Source organism: Mobula hypostoma, chromosome 12 (genome assembly GCF_963921235.1).
Source record: "Mobula hypostoma chromosome 12, sMobHyp1.1, whole genome shotgun sequence".
Classification (NCBI taxonomy): Eukaryota; Metazoa; Chordata; class Chondrichthyes; order Myliobatiformes; family Myliobatidae; genus Mobula; species Mobula hypostoma.
Window position 1 is genome coordinate 35,062,273 of NC_086108.1, and position 16,269 is coordinate 35,078,541.

Genomic DNA, 16,269 nt, shown 5'->3' on the forward strand with positions numbered 1-16,269 from the left:
TCAATAACCACCTTTTCAAGATCACCCCCAACCCTGCACAGCATGTTTCTACATTCTTTCCAAGATCCATAAACAAAACTACTCTGGTTCTTTTCCTGTCCCTTTGAATGAGGTTTTCCTGTCATTTCTATTTCTTATTTCAGATTTTAAGGACATCTGACAATTTTTAGCTTTCTGATCTTAACTGGTGCCTTTTTTCCATGGATGTGTAAGAGAACATTAGATTTGGGTTACATAAGATATGATTGAAATGTTATCCTGCAACTGAAATCAATTCCATATTTTATCAATGACCAATATCTTCAAAATTTGTAAGATCTGCTCTATTGCTGCCTGTTTGTTCCTCTAGGATTAAAAGTTGTTTATTTGCTCTTTAGGTTGTCTGCTGATTTAAGCTAATTGAGATGGTCACTGTTCTTAATTTCCAGATGTTTTTTCTGATCATCCACTTAAAGGAAATCTGAGGCACCAGACTATAACAGTATTACATTGACCATTTATTCTGATCAGAATTGTGCTTGTCCTGGGTGCATCTGCAATTAAAGCGTATTCCGTGTTACTAAACTGAAATAGAGTAGACTCTGCTCTGAATTTTGCCTGCCTTTTCCTAAAATCCTGGTTGGATTGTTAATGTGCAAAATGTAGTTTGGATTAGCGTCATCAGACCTTGGTCTTAAACAGAGTTGACGACTGCTAATCTAAGGCTGTGACAGCGCTAGTTGGTGCAGTAAATGTACCAACTTGGCACTTACCAAAAAAGCAAGTAGCTGACAGGTTATTTCCATAATAATTCAGTTTTGTGTATATTTAACAGCAAAAGAAAAATGAGCGAATATTAGAACTTCAGGATAAGTCGGCAAATTTTACCAATTTCCAAAAGAAAGAACTAGAATCTTACTTGGGTATCTTGGTACAAAACCAGACTGGCTGTAACCAAATGAGCAGTAAGAACACTGAGGTATGCAAATTCTTATGTTTCACAAACTATATGGACTGTATTACTTTTTGCTTAGCTGTTGCCAAATCCTTTTAGAAGGCTTCCAAATTATTGTTTTCATTATTGTGTGTGTTAGCGAAGTGCTGATAAACCTTTAAGTTGGTATTCTCTTTCTTGGTAAAATAGATGGAGCACCTTGATTTACTTGATAGTCAAGGATAGTTTGAAAAATAAATGTGACATAACTGCATTATAAATTTAACTTTTTGTATATAATGTGGTAGATTTCAAAATATTGTTCTCACGCCTGAAGTGTAGGTTTGGAGCCCATCCACTGATTGAAATGTATAATGCTGCTTTTATCTACCCTTAGGATATTTGACCAAATCAGTGTGGTGAATTTGATAGAAAAATACGCTAATCAGAAAAGGATTTCATTTTTGTTACTTTAGCATATGCATTTATATGTAAGAATTTTTCAGTAACATTTGAAAAACATATTATCCCAGTAATTGCAGGCTGACATTCTTTATGTTTTGCTTGTAAATCAGATTAAATATTTGATGTATTTTCCCCCTTAAAGAGAATGTACTGCACCTTCCATTATTCTGTTCTTAGTGTTAAAGTAAACTTAGTTGGTGTTCATCTCTTTATAGCGTGCTTTAAATATAATACACTTTCTAATTGCATAGAAATGATTAGAAGCCGTGATTTGGAAATTGTCTTTTCGCACAATGTGTCTACCTTTCTGTTCACTCTCCATCTGAGCGAGTAGTTCAGATCATATTTACCTATCCTGTGCTCCTCAGTCCTTTTATTTTCAGCCTAAACCAAATGATGAATTTCTCTACCTTTATTCTGGCAATGAATTTTACACCTCTCTTAAAGTTGTTTTATTTATTCTTGCATTGATGGCAATTTCTTCTTGTCTCATCGACCACTGGAAATGATACATTTTAATCTTTCCTGCTCTATCCTTTGATAAATTTTAATTAGTTCTGTAACTATTATATTCTATAATAATCTGTACTGTTCTAAAGGAAATGTCTTGCGTTTTACAAGTCTGCTTTTATATCTGTGATTTCTAATGCCAAACAAGGTTCAAGTAAATCCTCTGTTGTATTCACCCAGAAGCTTCAGGATTCCTCCTACACAATGAGCCCAATCTTGGCCACTGTTTCTGAGATGTAAATCTTATTCTTTTGAAATCATAGAGTACTGCACTACTGTACAGAATCAGGCCCTTCAGCCTGTCTAGTCCATGCCAAACTGTTATACTGCTTAATCTGATCGACACAACCTGGATCATAGCCCTCCATAGCCCCTCGCCTCAGGTACTTCTGGAAACCCATTTATAACACTCCTTTCTACCCTACCCATACAGAACCCTGATTAAAATGGTCAAACATGATTCCTTTTCAGAAAGCATAGTAATTTGGCCAGATTATCTTGATTTAATTTTTCCAAAGCACTCTGCTATAAATAACTGCATCAAGCATTTTTCTATATCAAGTGTGTCTAACTGGTCGTTACTTTCCTGTCTTTCTGTCACCTTTTTAGAGAAAAAAAAAGAGGTGATATTTGCTGTTTTCCATTCCAAAGGAACCTTCCCTGAGTCCAGGGAATTTTGGAAAATTAATATCAATGTGTCAACTCTCTTATGATCCACTTAAAACAAGACCCTCAGATGAGTTCTGTGGGATCAGAGAATTGCCAGCCCATAGCTCCAAAAGCTTGTGAAGTACAACTGTCTTTGTGATTGTAAATTTCTTGAATACTACTTTTCTTTCCAAGAGCCTGATTACTTGCATCCTCTGTAATGGAGAATAATGCAAATTTCCCACTTAATTCACCTGATATCTCCCTGATTTCCATTATTAATTCAGAAGATTTAAATAGCTAAAATATCTACTGAGATTTTGATAGGTCACAGTCCTTCAAAGTTCACATACACCCAGTGGGCACTTTATTAGGTACACCTGTACAACTTATTAATGCAAATATCTAACTGGCTAATCATGTGACTGCAACTCAATGTATAAAAGCATACAGACATGATCAAGAGGTTTAGTTGTTCAGACCAAACATCAGAATGGGGAAGAAATGTGATCTAAGTGGTTTTGACTGTGGAATGATTGTTGGCGCCAGACAAGGTGATTTGAGTACCTCAAGCTGCTGATCTGGGATTTTCATGCACAAAAATCTCGCGTTTACAGGGAATGGTGCGAGGTGTTGGGGGAGGGGCTGGGGAACATCCTATGAGTGGCAGTTCTGTAGCTGAATATGCCTTGTTAATGAGAAAGATTGGAGGAGAACACATTCTTTCTCTCTCTCTCTCTCTCTCTCTCTCCTTTTTCTCCCTCTGTCCCTCTGACCATACCCTTGTCCATCCTCTGGGTTTTTCCCCCCTCTCCCTTTTCCTTCTGGGCCTCCTGTCCCATGATCCTCTCATATCCCTTTTGTCAATCACCTGTCCAGCTCTTGGATCCATCCCTCCCCCTCCTGTCTTCTCCTATCATTTTGGATCTCCCGTTCCCCCTCCCACTTTCAAATCTCTTACTAGTTCTTCCTTAAGTTAGTCCTGACAAAGGGTCTCGGCCCGAAACGCGACTGTACCTCTTCCTAGAGATGCTGCCTGGCCTGCTGTGTTCACCAGCAACTTTGATGTGTGTTGCTTGAGGAGAACAGTCTCACTGGTTCAAGTTGACAGGAGGGTGACAGTAACTCAAATAACCTCACGTTACAACAGTGGTGTGCAGAAGTGCATCTCTGAACTCAGAACACATTGAACCCTGAAGTGGATGGGCTATAGCAGTAGAAGACCATGAATGTACACTTTGTGGCCACTTTATTAGCTACAGGAGATAACTAATAAAGTAGCTACTAAGTGTTTAATTTTTTTTTTTGCAAGCGGATTTTCTCTCTGAACCCTACTTTAATGTGCAAGGACCTGACAACTGACTCTTCATCGAAAGGATATAGTAATATCTTTGTTCCTTGAAATGTTTTCTTTGCATATTTGTCCAATACAATGCAAGAGGCCAATTCCTGCTTTACAATCACAAACTTTTCTAACTACCTCTGCCTAAAGTTTAAAGTTAATTATTATCAAAGTAGGTACACGTTATTATAACTCGGAAGATGTGTAGCTCCGGTGGTTGATGGTTGGGTTGTCTAGATTGGAGAACAACATGTTAATATATTCTACCTTGAGATTCGTTGTTTTTTTTGTCAGGCGCCCACAGGAAAAAAGAAACATAATGGAATTTCATTTTAAAAATCTATACATCGACAAAGACTGACAAACAACCAATGCGCAAAAGAAGGCAAACCGTACAAATAAGATTAATACTGAGTTGAACTGGAGCTACCCTTGTGAGAGCACTCTTGTAAATTGCAGGAAAAATGCATTCATATGTACAATTTCAGAGCCATCCTATTATTTATTTCCCTGCCACTAAAAAGAAAGATTAATTCATGGTCTTAAGTTATATAGAAAGCATGTGATTTTTTAAATATACTTTTTAATATACTTTCCCTTTTCAATCAAATAGCTGTTAGATGTTATGTGTCAAAAGCTATACTCTGAATCATGCAAGACTATATTGTTCTCTTGACTTCTATAGATTTGGAATGAAGGAAATGAGCTTGACAGAAAAAAGGTGGAACTTGAAAGCATGCAAACAGAAGAGACTCCACTGAAAAGGCTTCTCTGTTCAAAATTAGAAAAGCAAGACAAGCTAAAGATGCAGATGCTGAAGAAACAGGAAGCTAGGGATCATGATCTTGACTCAGTAGCCACGTATGTAAACTTAACCCTTGTTTTTGTATTTTCTTTGAACTGTAGCACTGTGCTGAATCTTTTATCATTTATAATTGGTTAGTATAATAAGCTTGAGCAGAGTAGTCAAATTTATAACCATGCTCATCTGTGTAGTAGTTTACATAACGGAGAATAGCTATGGGTTTTTGGTTTAATCTATCAGTTTTAATCAAAAATGTCACTCCTGTCTATTTCATACAAATATTCTGCATAGTTTTGTAATTCTTCAGCATAAAATTGAAATAATTGTTAGGCCTGGGTGTGCAGACGATATGAAATTTAGAGCTTTTTAACATATGGAACTTGGTGTGCTGCTGAATTCATGTTATATTGGAAGATAAAGCAACAGTGTTAAAACTACAAATTCAGCAGTTATGATTGAAATATAAAACTGTTAGCTTTTCAAAAGCACTTATTTTGAATTATTTCATAATATGGAGAAAAGAGTTGGCTGTATGCGTTCATACTGTTAACCAAAGAACATCTTCTGAATAAAACTCTTGGATAATATGCAGGAAATTGCTGATGAGTAACAATATAAATGAGAGCATTTTCTTGGCACATCTGACCTCAGGCTGTGCCTCTGGACTTGCCATTTGAGTCCAGGGGCATTTTGTAAGCTGCTGAGCAAAGGAAACAGATACATTTCTCTCAGACTCATCAGCTTTTAATTTGAATGGTATCCATTTTATATTTAATAATTGTAATAAATTTAGACCAATTTGTAGAGGTTTGTTGCCATTTTGACATAGAGGTCTTTTCTGTTGATCAGTGTCAAAAGAGCCAAATGATTTCTCATTTATTTTTATTTCAAAGTGATTATATTTTTGATTTACAACCGTGTTTAAATCAACTTTTCAGTCTTTAAACTTTAATTCCACATAATAAAAACAAGTTGTAGTGCCTATCAAAAAGTATTCATCCCCCTTGGAAGTTTTCATGTTTTATTGTTTTACGACATTGAATCACAGTGGAGTTAATTTGGCTTTTCTGACACTGATCAACAGAAAAGACAAATGACAAAAATTTTTGCAAATTGGTCTAAATTCGTTACAATTATTAAATACAAAATAATTGCACAAGTATTTGCTCCCTCCAAGTCAGTATTTAGTAGATGCACCTTTGGCAGCAATTATAGCCTTGAGTCTGTGTGGATAGGTCTCTATCAGCTTTGCACATCTGGACATTGCAATTTTTCCCCATTCTTCTTTACAAAACTGCTCAAGCTCTGTCAGATCGCATGGGGATCATGAGTGAACAGCCCTTTTTAAGTCCAGCCACAAATTCTCAATTGGATTGAGGTTTAGCCTCTGACTTGGCCAATCCAGGACATTAACTTTGTTTTTTAGCCATTCTGGTGTAGCTTTGTCTTTTATGCTTGGGGTCATTGTCTTGCTGGAATACAAATCTTCTTCCAAGTTGCAGTTCTCTTGCAGACTGCATCAGGATTTCCCTGCATTTTGCTACATTCATTATACCCTCTACTTTCACAAGCCTTCCAAGGGTCTGCTGCAGTGATGCAGCCACCAACATGCTTCACGGTAGCATGTTGATTCTAGCACTTGTCTGACTTGTGCTTTTCAATATGCTTTTTGTGGAGTTGTTTGGAGTGTTCTTTTGGCTTCATGGTGTAGTTTTTGCCAAATACTGGCTCACCAGCAGTTGGGCCTTCCAGATACAGGTGTATTTTTTTTAATTACATACATACATGGAATTATGATGTAGTGGCCATTACAGAGACTTGGCTGGCACCAGGGCAGGAATGGATTCTCAATATTCCTGGATTTCAGTGCTTTAAAAGAGATAGGGAGGAAAAAGGGGAGGAGGGGTGGCATTACTGGTCAGGGATACGATTACAGCTACAGAAAGGGTGGGTAATGTAGCAGGATCCTCTTTTGAGTCAATATGGGTGGAAGTCAGGAACAGGAAGGGAGCAGTTACTCTACTGGGGGTATTCTATAGGCCCTCTGGTAGCAGCAGAGATACAGAGGAGCAGATTGGGAGGCAGATTTTGGAAAGGTGCAAAAATAACAGGGTTGTTATCATGGGTGACTTTAACTTCCCTAATATTGATTGGCACCTGATTAGTTCCAAGGGTTTAGATGGGGCAGAATTTGTTAAGTGTGTCCAGGATGGATTCCTGTCACAGTATGTGGACAGGCCGACCAGGGGAAATGCCATACTAGATCCAGTACTAGGTATTGAACCGGGTCAGGTCACAGATCTCTCAGTGGGTGAGCATCTGGGGGACAGTGACCACCGCTCCCTGGCCTTTATAATTATCATGGAAAAGGGTAGAATCAAAGAAGACAGGAAAATTTTTATTTGGGGAAAGGCAAATTATGAGGCTATAAGGCTAGAACTTGCGGTTGTGAATTGGGATGATGTTTTTGCAGGGAAATGTACTATGGACATGTGGTTGATGTTTAGAGATCTCTTGCGGGATGTAAGGGATAAATTTGTCCCGGTGAGGAAGATAAAGCATGGTAGGGTGAAGGAACCATGGGTGACAAGTGAGGTGGAAAATCTAGTCAGGAGGAAGAAGGCAGCATACATGAGGTTTAGGAAGCAAGGATCAGATGGGTCTATTGAGGAATATAGGGAAGCAAGAAAGGAGCTTAAGAAGGGACTGAGAAGAGCAAGAAGGGGGCATGAGAAGGCCTTGGCGAGTAGGGTAAAGGAAAACCCCAAGGCATTCTTCAATTATGTGAAGAAAAAAAGGATGACAGGAGTGAAGGTAGGACCGATTAGAGATAAAGGTGGGAAGATGTGCCTGGAGGCTGTGGAAGTGAGCGAGGTCCTCAATGAATACTTCTCTTCGGTATTCACCAATGAGAGGGAACTTGATGATGGTGAGGACAATATGAGTGAGGTTGATGTTCTGGAGCATGCTGATATTAAGGGAGAGGAGGTGTTGGAGTTGTTAAAATACATTAGGACAGATAAGTCCCCGGGACCTGACGGAATATTCCCCCAGCTGCTCCACGAGGCGAGAGAAGAGATTGCTGAGCCTCTGGCTAGGATCTTTATGTCCTTGTTGTCCACGGGAATGGTATCGGAGGATTGGAGGGAGGCGAATGTTGTTCCCTTGTTCAAAAAAGGTAGTAGGGATAGTCCGGGTAATTATAGACCAGTGAGCCTTACGTCTGTGATTGGAAAGCTGTTGGAAAAGATTCTTAGAGATAGGATCTATAGGCATTTAGAGAGTCATGGTCTGATCAGGGACAGTCAGCATGGCTTTGTAAAAGGCAGATCGTGTCTAACAAGCCTGATAGATTTCTTTGAGGAAGTGATCAGGCATATAGATGAGGGTAGTGCAGTGGATGTGATTTATATGGATTTTAGTAAGGCATTTGACAAGGTTCCACATGGTAGGCTTATTCAGAAAGTTAGAAGGCATGGGATCCAAGGAAGTTTAGCCAGGTGGATTCAGAATTGGCTTGCCTGCAGAAGGCAGAGGGTGGTGGTGGAGGGAGTACATTCAGATTGGAGGATTGTGACTAATGGTGTCCCACAAGGATCTGTTCTGGGACCTCTACTTTTCGTGATTTTTATTAATGACCTGGATGTGGGGGTAGAAGGGTGGGTGGGCAAGTTTGCAGACGACACAAAGGTTGGTGGTGTTGTAGACAGTGTAGAGGATTGTCAAAGATTGCAGAGAGACATTGATAGGATGCAGAAGTGGGCTGAGAAGTGGCAGATGGAGTTCAACCTGGAGAAGTGTGAGGTGGTACACTTTGGAAGGACAAACTCCAAGGCAGAGTACGAAGTAAATGGCAGGATACTTGGTAGTGTGGAGGAGCAGAGGGATCTCGGGGTACATGTCCACAGATCCCTGAAAGTTGCCTCACAGGTGGATAGGGTAGTTAAGAAAGCTTATGGGGTGTTAGCTTTCATAAGTCGAGGGATAGAGTTTAAGTGTTGTGATGTAATGATGCAGCTCTATAAAACTCTGGTTAGGCCACACTTGGAGTATTGTGTCCAGTTCTGGTCACCTCACTATAGGAAGGATGTGGAAGCATTGGAAAGGGTACAGAGGAGATTTACCAGGATGCTGCCTGGTTTAGAAAGTATGCATTATGATCAGAGATTAAGGGAGCTAGGGCTTTACTCTTTGGAGAGAAGGAGGATGAGAGGAGACATGATAGAGGTGTACAAGATAATAAGAGGAATAGATAGAGTGGATAGCCAGCGCCTCTTCCCCAGGGCACCACTGCTCAATACAAGAGGACATGGCTTTGAGGTAAAGGGTGGGAAGTTCAAGGGGGATATTAGAGGAAGATTTTTTACTCAGAGAGTGGTTGGTGCATGGAATGCACTGCCTGAGTTAGTGGTGGAGGCAGATACACTAGTGAAGTTTAAGAGACTACTAGACAGGTATATGGAAGAATCTAAGGTGGGGGCTTATATGGGAGGCAGGGTTTGAGGGTCGGCACAACATTGTGGGCCGAAGGGCCTGTACTGTGCTGTACTATTCTATGTTCTATACAATCAATTGAAACACCTTGACTGTATGCAGGTCTCCAAAAACAGATCCCCATTTAATTATGAAACCAATTGGCTGCACAAGTGATGATTTGGTGTGTCATATTAAAGGAAGTAAATACTTGTGCAATAAATTATTTTGTGTTTGTAATTAATTCAGATCACTTTGTAGAGATCTGTTTTCATATTGACATGAAAAAGTCTTTTTGTGTCGATCAGTGTCAAAAAAAGCCAAATTAAATCCACTGTGATTCAATGTTGTAAAACAATAAAACATGAAAACTTCCAAGGGGGGTAAATTCTTTTTATAAGCACTGTAGTCTGAAGGCCATGAGTGATCCATATGGTAATTCTTGCTGCCTGCAGCTTGGTGTGCTTTGTGAAAAGGTTGCAGTGGTAAAGCTCCCATTACATTTGGAGCCACATAGCTATAAAAGTTTATTCATATTTGTGCTCATTAACAGGTTAGCAATGGCAGCAACCATAAGTGTATGCTGGGTTTAACCCAGTCTGTTCTGACCAGGGCATAATGTTCTATCGTAGGTATGCATACAAGCAATAAAAGCATATTGGTTATACTATCCCTGAAGCCTGCTTTACTATTCATGAATTCACAGCAGCAATTTATAACACCCTCATTTATCTGCATGTGCATTGAAATACTTTCACATTCAAAAACTCAATTGGTTTTTAATATTCCTCGACAGTTATCATTTGCCGAGTGTAGAAACTTTTTTTCACTTGTGTTCCAAATGACTGATTCCTAATTCAGATCCTGTCACTATTAGTTCTTTTTGGTCAACACCTTTTTGGTATCTATAAAAGTTACTTGTGTTGTGGTTTGTACTCTATGGTTTAGGGTGATGCAGCTAATTGCCTGACAAATCTGTTGGAATTCTTTGAAGAAATGATAAGTGGTACTTCTTTGTCTATGCTGCTTGATGTTGCGTACTTGCATTTTTAGAAGGCATTTAACAAGGTGCCACACATGAGGCTGCTTAACAAGCTACGAGCCCACAGAAAAGACTCTAGTACTAGTACAGCACTGGTGAGGCATCATATGAGTATTGTGAGCAAGTTTAGGCCCCTTGTCTTAGAAAGGATGTGCTGAAGCTGGAGAGGGTTCAAAGATTCCCAGAATTGATTCCAGGATTGAATGGCTTGTCATATGAAGAGCATGTGATGGCTCTGGACCTGTATTCACTAGAATTCAGAAGAATGAAGGGTAATCTCAGTGAAACCTATCGAATGGTGAAAGGCCCTGATAGTGTGGATGTGGAGAGGATGAAACTTAATAGAAAGAATGGTGAAATGCCAGGTGTTACCTTTCATTATAAGCCATAAGGACAGATACTTTTCTACACAGTTCACCACCCTTTGTTTCCTTGGAGCTTATTCCTACCTTCCTTACTATCTATCATACTTCCAACTTCTCAGTGGCAAATTTTAAAAACTCTATCCACAACTCATCAATGTCCATCAAACTATTCTGTTTTTGATTTTCCCAATTCCTGTAGCCCCCCGACCCCTTCCATTTGACCCCCACACTGACTGTCATGGCCTGTCCATCATTTCCCTTTCATTCCTGATGTCCTTCCCTTCATTCCATAGTCTACTATCTTCTATCATCCCTTTGCCTCTTCTACCTACCATCATCTCATACCATTTGCTTTTATCCCCCTTCCACCACCTACCTACCATCCTCCCCCTCAACTGGACTTGCCTATTATCTACTAGTTTGTGTTCCTCCCCCTCCTATTTATTCTGGGTTCTGCCCTCTTCCTTTCCGGTCCATATGAAGGTTATTGGCCCAAAATGTCAACGTTCATATTCCTCCATAGATGCTACCCGACCTCACCCAACATTTTGTGTATGTCGCTCAAGATTTCAGCACCTGCTTAATCTCTTGTCTCTGTCTTGCATAAAATTAAACTCGTGATGTACCTGTTCACGTAGTGTTTGAAAGGAAAGCATTGAAGAGGCTTTATTCAGTAACCAGTGTAAAACCTGCTCTAGGAATGTTGGATGGAAATGTAAAGGATACTCAGTCCTCATCAAGCACTGCTAGGCAGGTAAAAGGGAACCAGTGGGAATAAGAGAATGATTGCCATAGTCATTTTCTTATTTCTATATGATAGTATAAACTCTTATATTAAAGCATTGTGATATATGGTCTAGAATTTTACTTAAATATGGAAGGAGAAATGTGTTCTTGACTTCTGTTTGCTCATTTTCTTACAAATTAAGCTCTGGCCTATTGAGGCAAGCAAAACGATATTTTCATTTTAAAATGCATCACAGCTTTTTCTTTTTTTTCTTCCTCAAAAAGTGAGTGTGATCAACAAAAGGTTCGAAACCAGGAAATATCTGAGCAGGTTGCTCAAGTAAACAGTGAGCGTCAACATGTTTTGGCAAAAGTTCAGTTGCTGCAAGAGAACTGTGAGAAGGATGTGTCTGAATACAAGGTATGTATTCGCAATTTGAAGAAAAGTTCATTCTATAATAGTTTTATATTAATAAGATCGTGCTTTTGAATTTGTATTATTTTGTGTGTGTATAGTTGTGTGAGCGTCAACAGGAATTTGAACAGTTTAAGCTACCTCTAAACAAAACTCTCATAGTAAACAGCATTACTTTAACTATATCACTATCTGCAGTTTGCGGAAGTTTTGTTTTTGATAAGCTGTCAAAAGTATGTAGAAATAATTTAATTTGTTATTATCCTTGTTACTTGTACCATGACCTAGATTAGGGAGTTTCAGAGCAACATGCTAAATTAATCTCTAGCAAACATTTCCAATTATAAATCTACTGAACGCTACATTGGTGATAAGATGTAAAATATTTTATTTTGGAAACAAATCTCTACATTTGAGGCTCTATTTTAATCTTATTCATGTAGAGAGGGGAGAGCAGTTATTGCAAATTATTGCTTCAGCAGACTGACTACCCTGTGCCCACCATCTGGAAGAAATTGATGGTACCAATAACTTGAGTAATATGCCCTGAATTTGTTTTTGAAATTGCACTAAAATGCACTATACTTGGATTGAAGTTCTGAGATCCATCCTGTATTTATCTACCAACAGAATCTCCTTTCCAAATTGCTGACTCATATGGAACAATATCATGAGCATCTGGCCACAGTGACAGAGAAGGCTACACACGAGAGGCGTGAACAAATGACAGAACTGAAGAGGGCCATAAATGAACGAATTTAAAATCCTTTTTACAGTTACTTCAAAATTTTGTACAACTTATTTTTAACTTTTTAAAAAATCTTCTGTCTCTTCTGCTTATTCTTAACAAGCAGCAAATTATTCTTGATCAGATATTTCAAAGCTAACATATTTGTCACTGCTTGACCTAATTTGTATATAACGTGATCAAAAATGACAGCCTCTGCCGGTATAATGTCTATACATATTATGGTATGTGTTTTGAAATAAATATGAAAATAAACTGCAGATTAATGAGGGTTGCTATAGTTAATACGCAAATAAAATGTGAATGTGTTTCATAGATTAACTGCTGTTGAAATAATGGTAAAGGATTGTCGAGGGAGATTGCCTGTTGCCTAAACCGCCAGAGGTCTTTTCAAACTCCCACAGTAATGCTGAATGGCGGGAAGGTTGCACCTTGAATTCAGGTATAATTGGTTCAATGACAGATTACAATCTTTGCAGGAAAATGGGAGGGTGGTGACATGTTGATCTAATCTCTACATGGAGCCTTTAAGCTACCTTTATCACACAACTCCAACTCCAGTGTAATTTTTCTCCCATTGTAATTAGCCCTCTAATCCTTTCTTCTTTGTGAATGTATCAGGTGTGCCATTTCAATCATCTTGTGTGGTACTGAGTTACACCTTCTCTAAAATTATTTTTATTAACTTGTTGCTCTCTGATTTTCATGCCTCTTTTGTTAAGTGTTGTGCCTATCAATCTCTTCACTATCCCATACATATCCTCTCTGCTCTTTAGATGCATAGTCATAAAGCACACAACAGCCCTTTGGCTCAGCTTGTCTATGCTAACCAAGATGTCTATCTGAGCTAGTACCATTTGCCTGCATTTGGCCCATATCCATCCAAGCCATTTTAATCCAGTACAATAGCCACCTTCCAGTCTTCTGATACCTCACCTGGGGCTAAGTATGATGCAAATATCTTTGCCAGGTCCTTTGTAAATTTCTTGCTTAGCTTCCCAAAATGTTCTTCGTCCCTCTGTTGCCATGTGGATATCCAGAATAGTCTGTTCTGAGTGACCTTCTGACTATTGTTGAGCTGTAACAAGCCTTGCATGCATAATGTGCCTTTTAATGTAAAATTACCTAAAATGCTTCACCATTGTGCCTCAATCCACATAACTGGTGACTGAAAGTTTAGTGAAACCTTTTATTTTGGAAGAGTCTTGGAGTAGGTTGCAGTTGAAATATTTTGAAAATTCCAAAAATATATCGATTGGTAATGGTAGAGCTCTAAAAATCAGGAGCACAGTATTAAACAGAATTCAAGTGCAAGGATTTCGTGAGGTTGTAGTTTAGAGGCCAGCAAAGAGGCAAGGAAGGGATTTCTTTTCATGCGAGAATGGAGCAATCATCTTCTCAAAGACAGTGAAATAATGACAATGCTGTTTTAGCAATGATTATTGAAGGATAGTTACTTGCCAAACCACTGTGGAAATCTCTCTTGCTACTTAAAATAGCACCATGGGACCTTTGACAGCCATTTGAAAGCTAGAGCCATGAGTTAATGCTCGTCTTGTCCTTTGTGGAAATTGTTGACTTGCTGTACAGCTGTTTTGGCAGTTTTACCATTTGCCCTTTTAACATGCTGGTACTCCATTTAGATTTTTCTTAAAAAGCATTCAGGGATTAATCTGCAAATTACGTGATTTAAGCGCAATTGTTAACGTGATTGGAAGTGTAAATGAGTATTAAAAATGTAATTCTTCAGTGATATACTGGGGACAATACTAAATTAATTATTCGCTGTGGGGACAGAAGTCTGATGGGTAAGAAAGGCAAACAAAATTCAAACTGTCCAGTGATGGTTGCTGGCAACTTGATTTCCATTGAGAAGGTTTAACTTTATTCCAATTATCAGTTTGGAGGTGGGATGATGATACTTTTAGACCATATCTAACATTTATTATAGACATATCCTCACCCCTCCATCTTTGTAATCTTGTTCAGGCCTACAATTCTCTGCCGTATCTGTATTTCTCCCTTTTTTTAAAGCCATCCAAGTCTGATCACTCAGCTTTATTTGTTCAGAATTCTTTCTACCGTTTTTGTATATTTTATTAAAACCTACATTTTTAAGTCCAGATTTTATTAGGAATTGGTTCTATGGAGCAATGTTTTGAATGTCAAAATACAGGTCAGCATTAATTAAAGCTATTAATTTTAATAGCTGCTTTCTTTCAAGTTTTTTTGGAAACCTTGAAATTCCTTCAAACTGCATTGCATGAATAATATTTGAAAGCCAAAACTGATAATGTTTGTTCTTTTAAAATCCTGTCATGGTCTAGATGGCAGCAATGATGCATTTAGTTATATCAGGTTACCATTATTTCTTGTCCATTTAAAGGTCCAGGTCAAAAAATAATTTATAATTGGTAATAATACAACTCAGTGCACTGTTTTTCAGACCATAGATTTGACTTGTTCCTGTAGTTTCTTGCGCTGCGTAATACTTGGTGAATTCTTCTGGGTGAATATTACTCAAATGAAATGAGAAGGCAGTTGAAAATTATGATAAGGTGTATCATCAAAAGATGTTCTTTCATAATGTCACGAGAACCAGTAATCAAAGCAGTGTAACTTTTTTTTTGCCATTATTGCAGTCGCCCTCCAGCATTGCATGCAAGTGGTGGAAGAAATCATAGTCATAGGGAAATACAGCACAGAAAGAGCCACATTCTTCCCACTAAGTTTGCGCTGGCCAGCAGGCATGCATTTTTTTACACTAATCCTACCTTAACCCTTTTTATTCTCCCTGTATTGCCAACAATTCTTCCCCCATCTCAACATGCCAATACACTCTCTACCCACTAGGGCCATTTTGCTGTGGCGAATTAACCTATCAACAAGCACTAAGGGTCATAGAAGAAAACGAGAGACCCAAAGGGAGTCCAAGTGATCACAAGGAGAATATGCAAGTTCCACGTAGACAGCAGCACTGGAGGTCAGGACTGAATGTCCAGAGTCTATGCAACTTGTTGAGCTATTTAGGGAGCATGTCATGTGAATAGGCTGAGCAAGTAGGAATTTTCTTTCTGGAGTGACTTGATAGAAATATACAAGATGAGAGGCATAGATCAAGTGGCTAGCCAGAGACCTTTTCTAGGGTGGAAATGGCTAATACAAGGGGGAATATCTTCAAGGCGATTGGAGGACAGATAAATTAAGGGCATTTAAGAAACTTTTATTTAGGCAATATGGATGATAGAAAAATGGAGGGCTACATAGGAGGGAAGGGTTAGATTGATCTTGAGTTAAAAGTTTGGCACAACATCATGGGCTGAAGGGCCTGTACTGTGCTGTGATGTTCTATTTTCTAATTATTATTATTATTGTCGCTCCATTATAGGAAGGATTAGAGGGTGTTGTCTGGATAGACAAACTTGGGTTGTTTTCTTTGGAGTTGCAGAGGCTGAGGGGAGAATTGATAGTAGTTTGCGATTGAGGGCATAGACAGAGTGGATGACCAATATTTTTTTCTCAGTGTTGAAATGTCTACTACTAAAAGGCCTAAGGAGATGTGTGGTGCAAGTTTCTTGCAGGGTGGTGGATGCCTGGAAAGCATTGCCAGGGTTGGTGGTAGAGGCAAATATGATAGAGATGTTTCAGAGGTGAATGTGTAGAGAATAGAGGCAAAAGGAACAAGTTTAGTAGGCATTTAATTTCTAATTTAGTTATTTTGGCACTACATTATGGGCCAAAGGGCCTGTTTCTGTGCTGTTCTATGTTAACTGAGTCTGATTTTAGTTCATTAGGTCCATTCCTATGCACAAGTGCT

At 38.7% G+C, this 16,269-nt stretch overlaps 1 protein-coding gene across 2 annotated transcripts in view; it reads left to right on the forward strand.

Annotated features, from left to right (window-relative positions):
- The window catches only part of nuf2 (UF2 component of NDC80 kinetochore complex), a 79,212-nt gene extending 64,607 nt beyond the window's left edge, over nucleotides 1-14,605 (forward strand). The window contains exons 11-14 of one of the 2 annotated variants that reach the window (XM_063064911.1): nucleotides 815-958; nucleotides 4,564-4,739; nucleotides 11,575-11,710; nucleotides 12,335-14,605. In XM_063064911.1, coding sequence (XP_062920981.1) covers nucleotides 815-958; nucleotides 4,564-4,739; nucleotides 11,575-11,710; nucleotides 12,335-12,466 — 588 coding nt within the window. In that variant the 3' untranslated portion in view covers nucleotides 12,467-14,605. The remainder of the gene's footprint in view (nucleotides 1-814; nucleotides 959-4,563; nucleotides 4,740-11,574; nucleotides 11,711-12,334) is intronic. The other variant, XM_063064912.1, reaches the window with a different exon arrangement.
- Nucleotides 14,606-16,269: the final 1,664 nt, after the last annotated feature.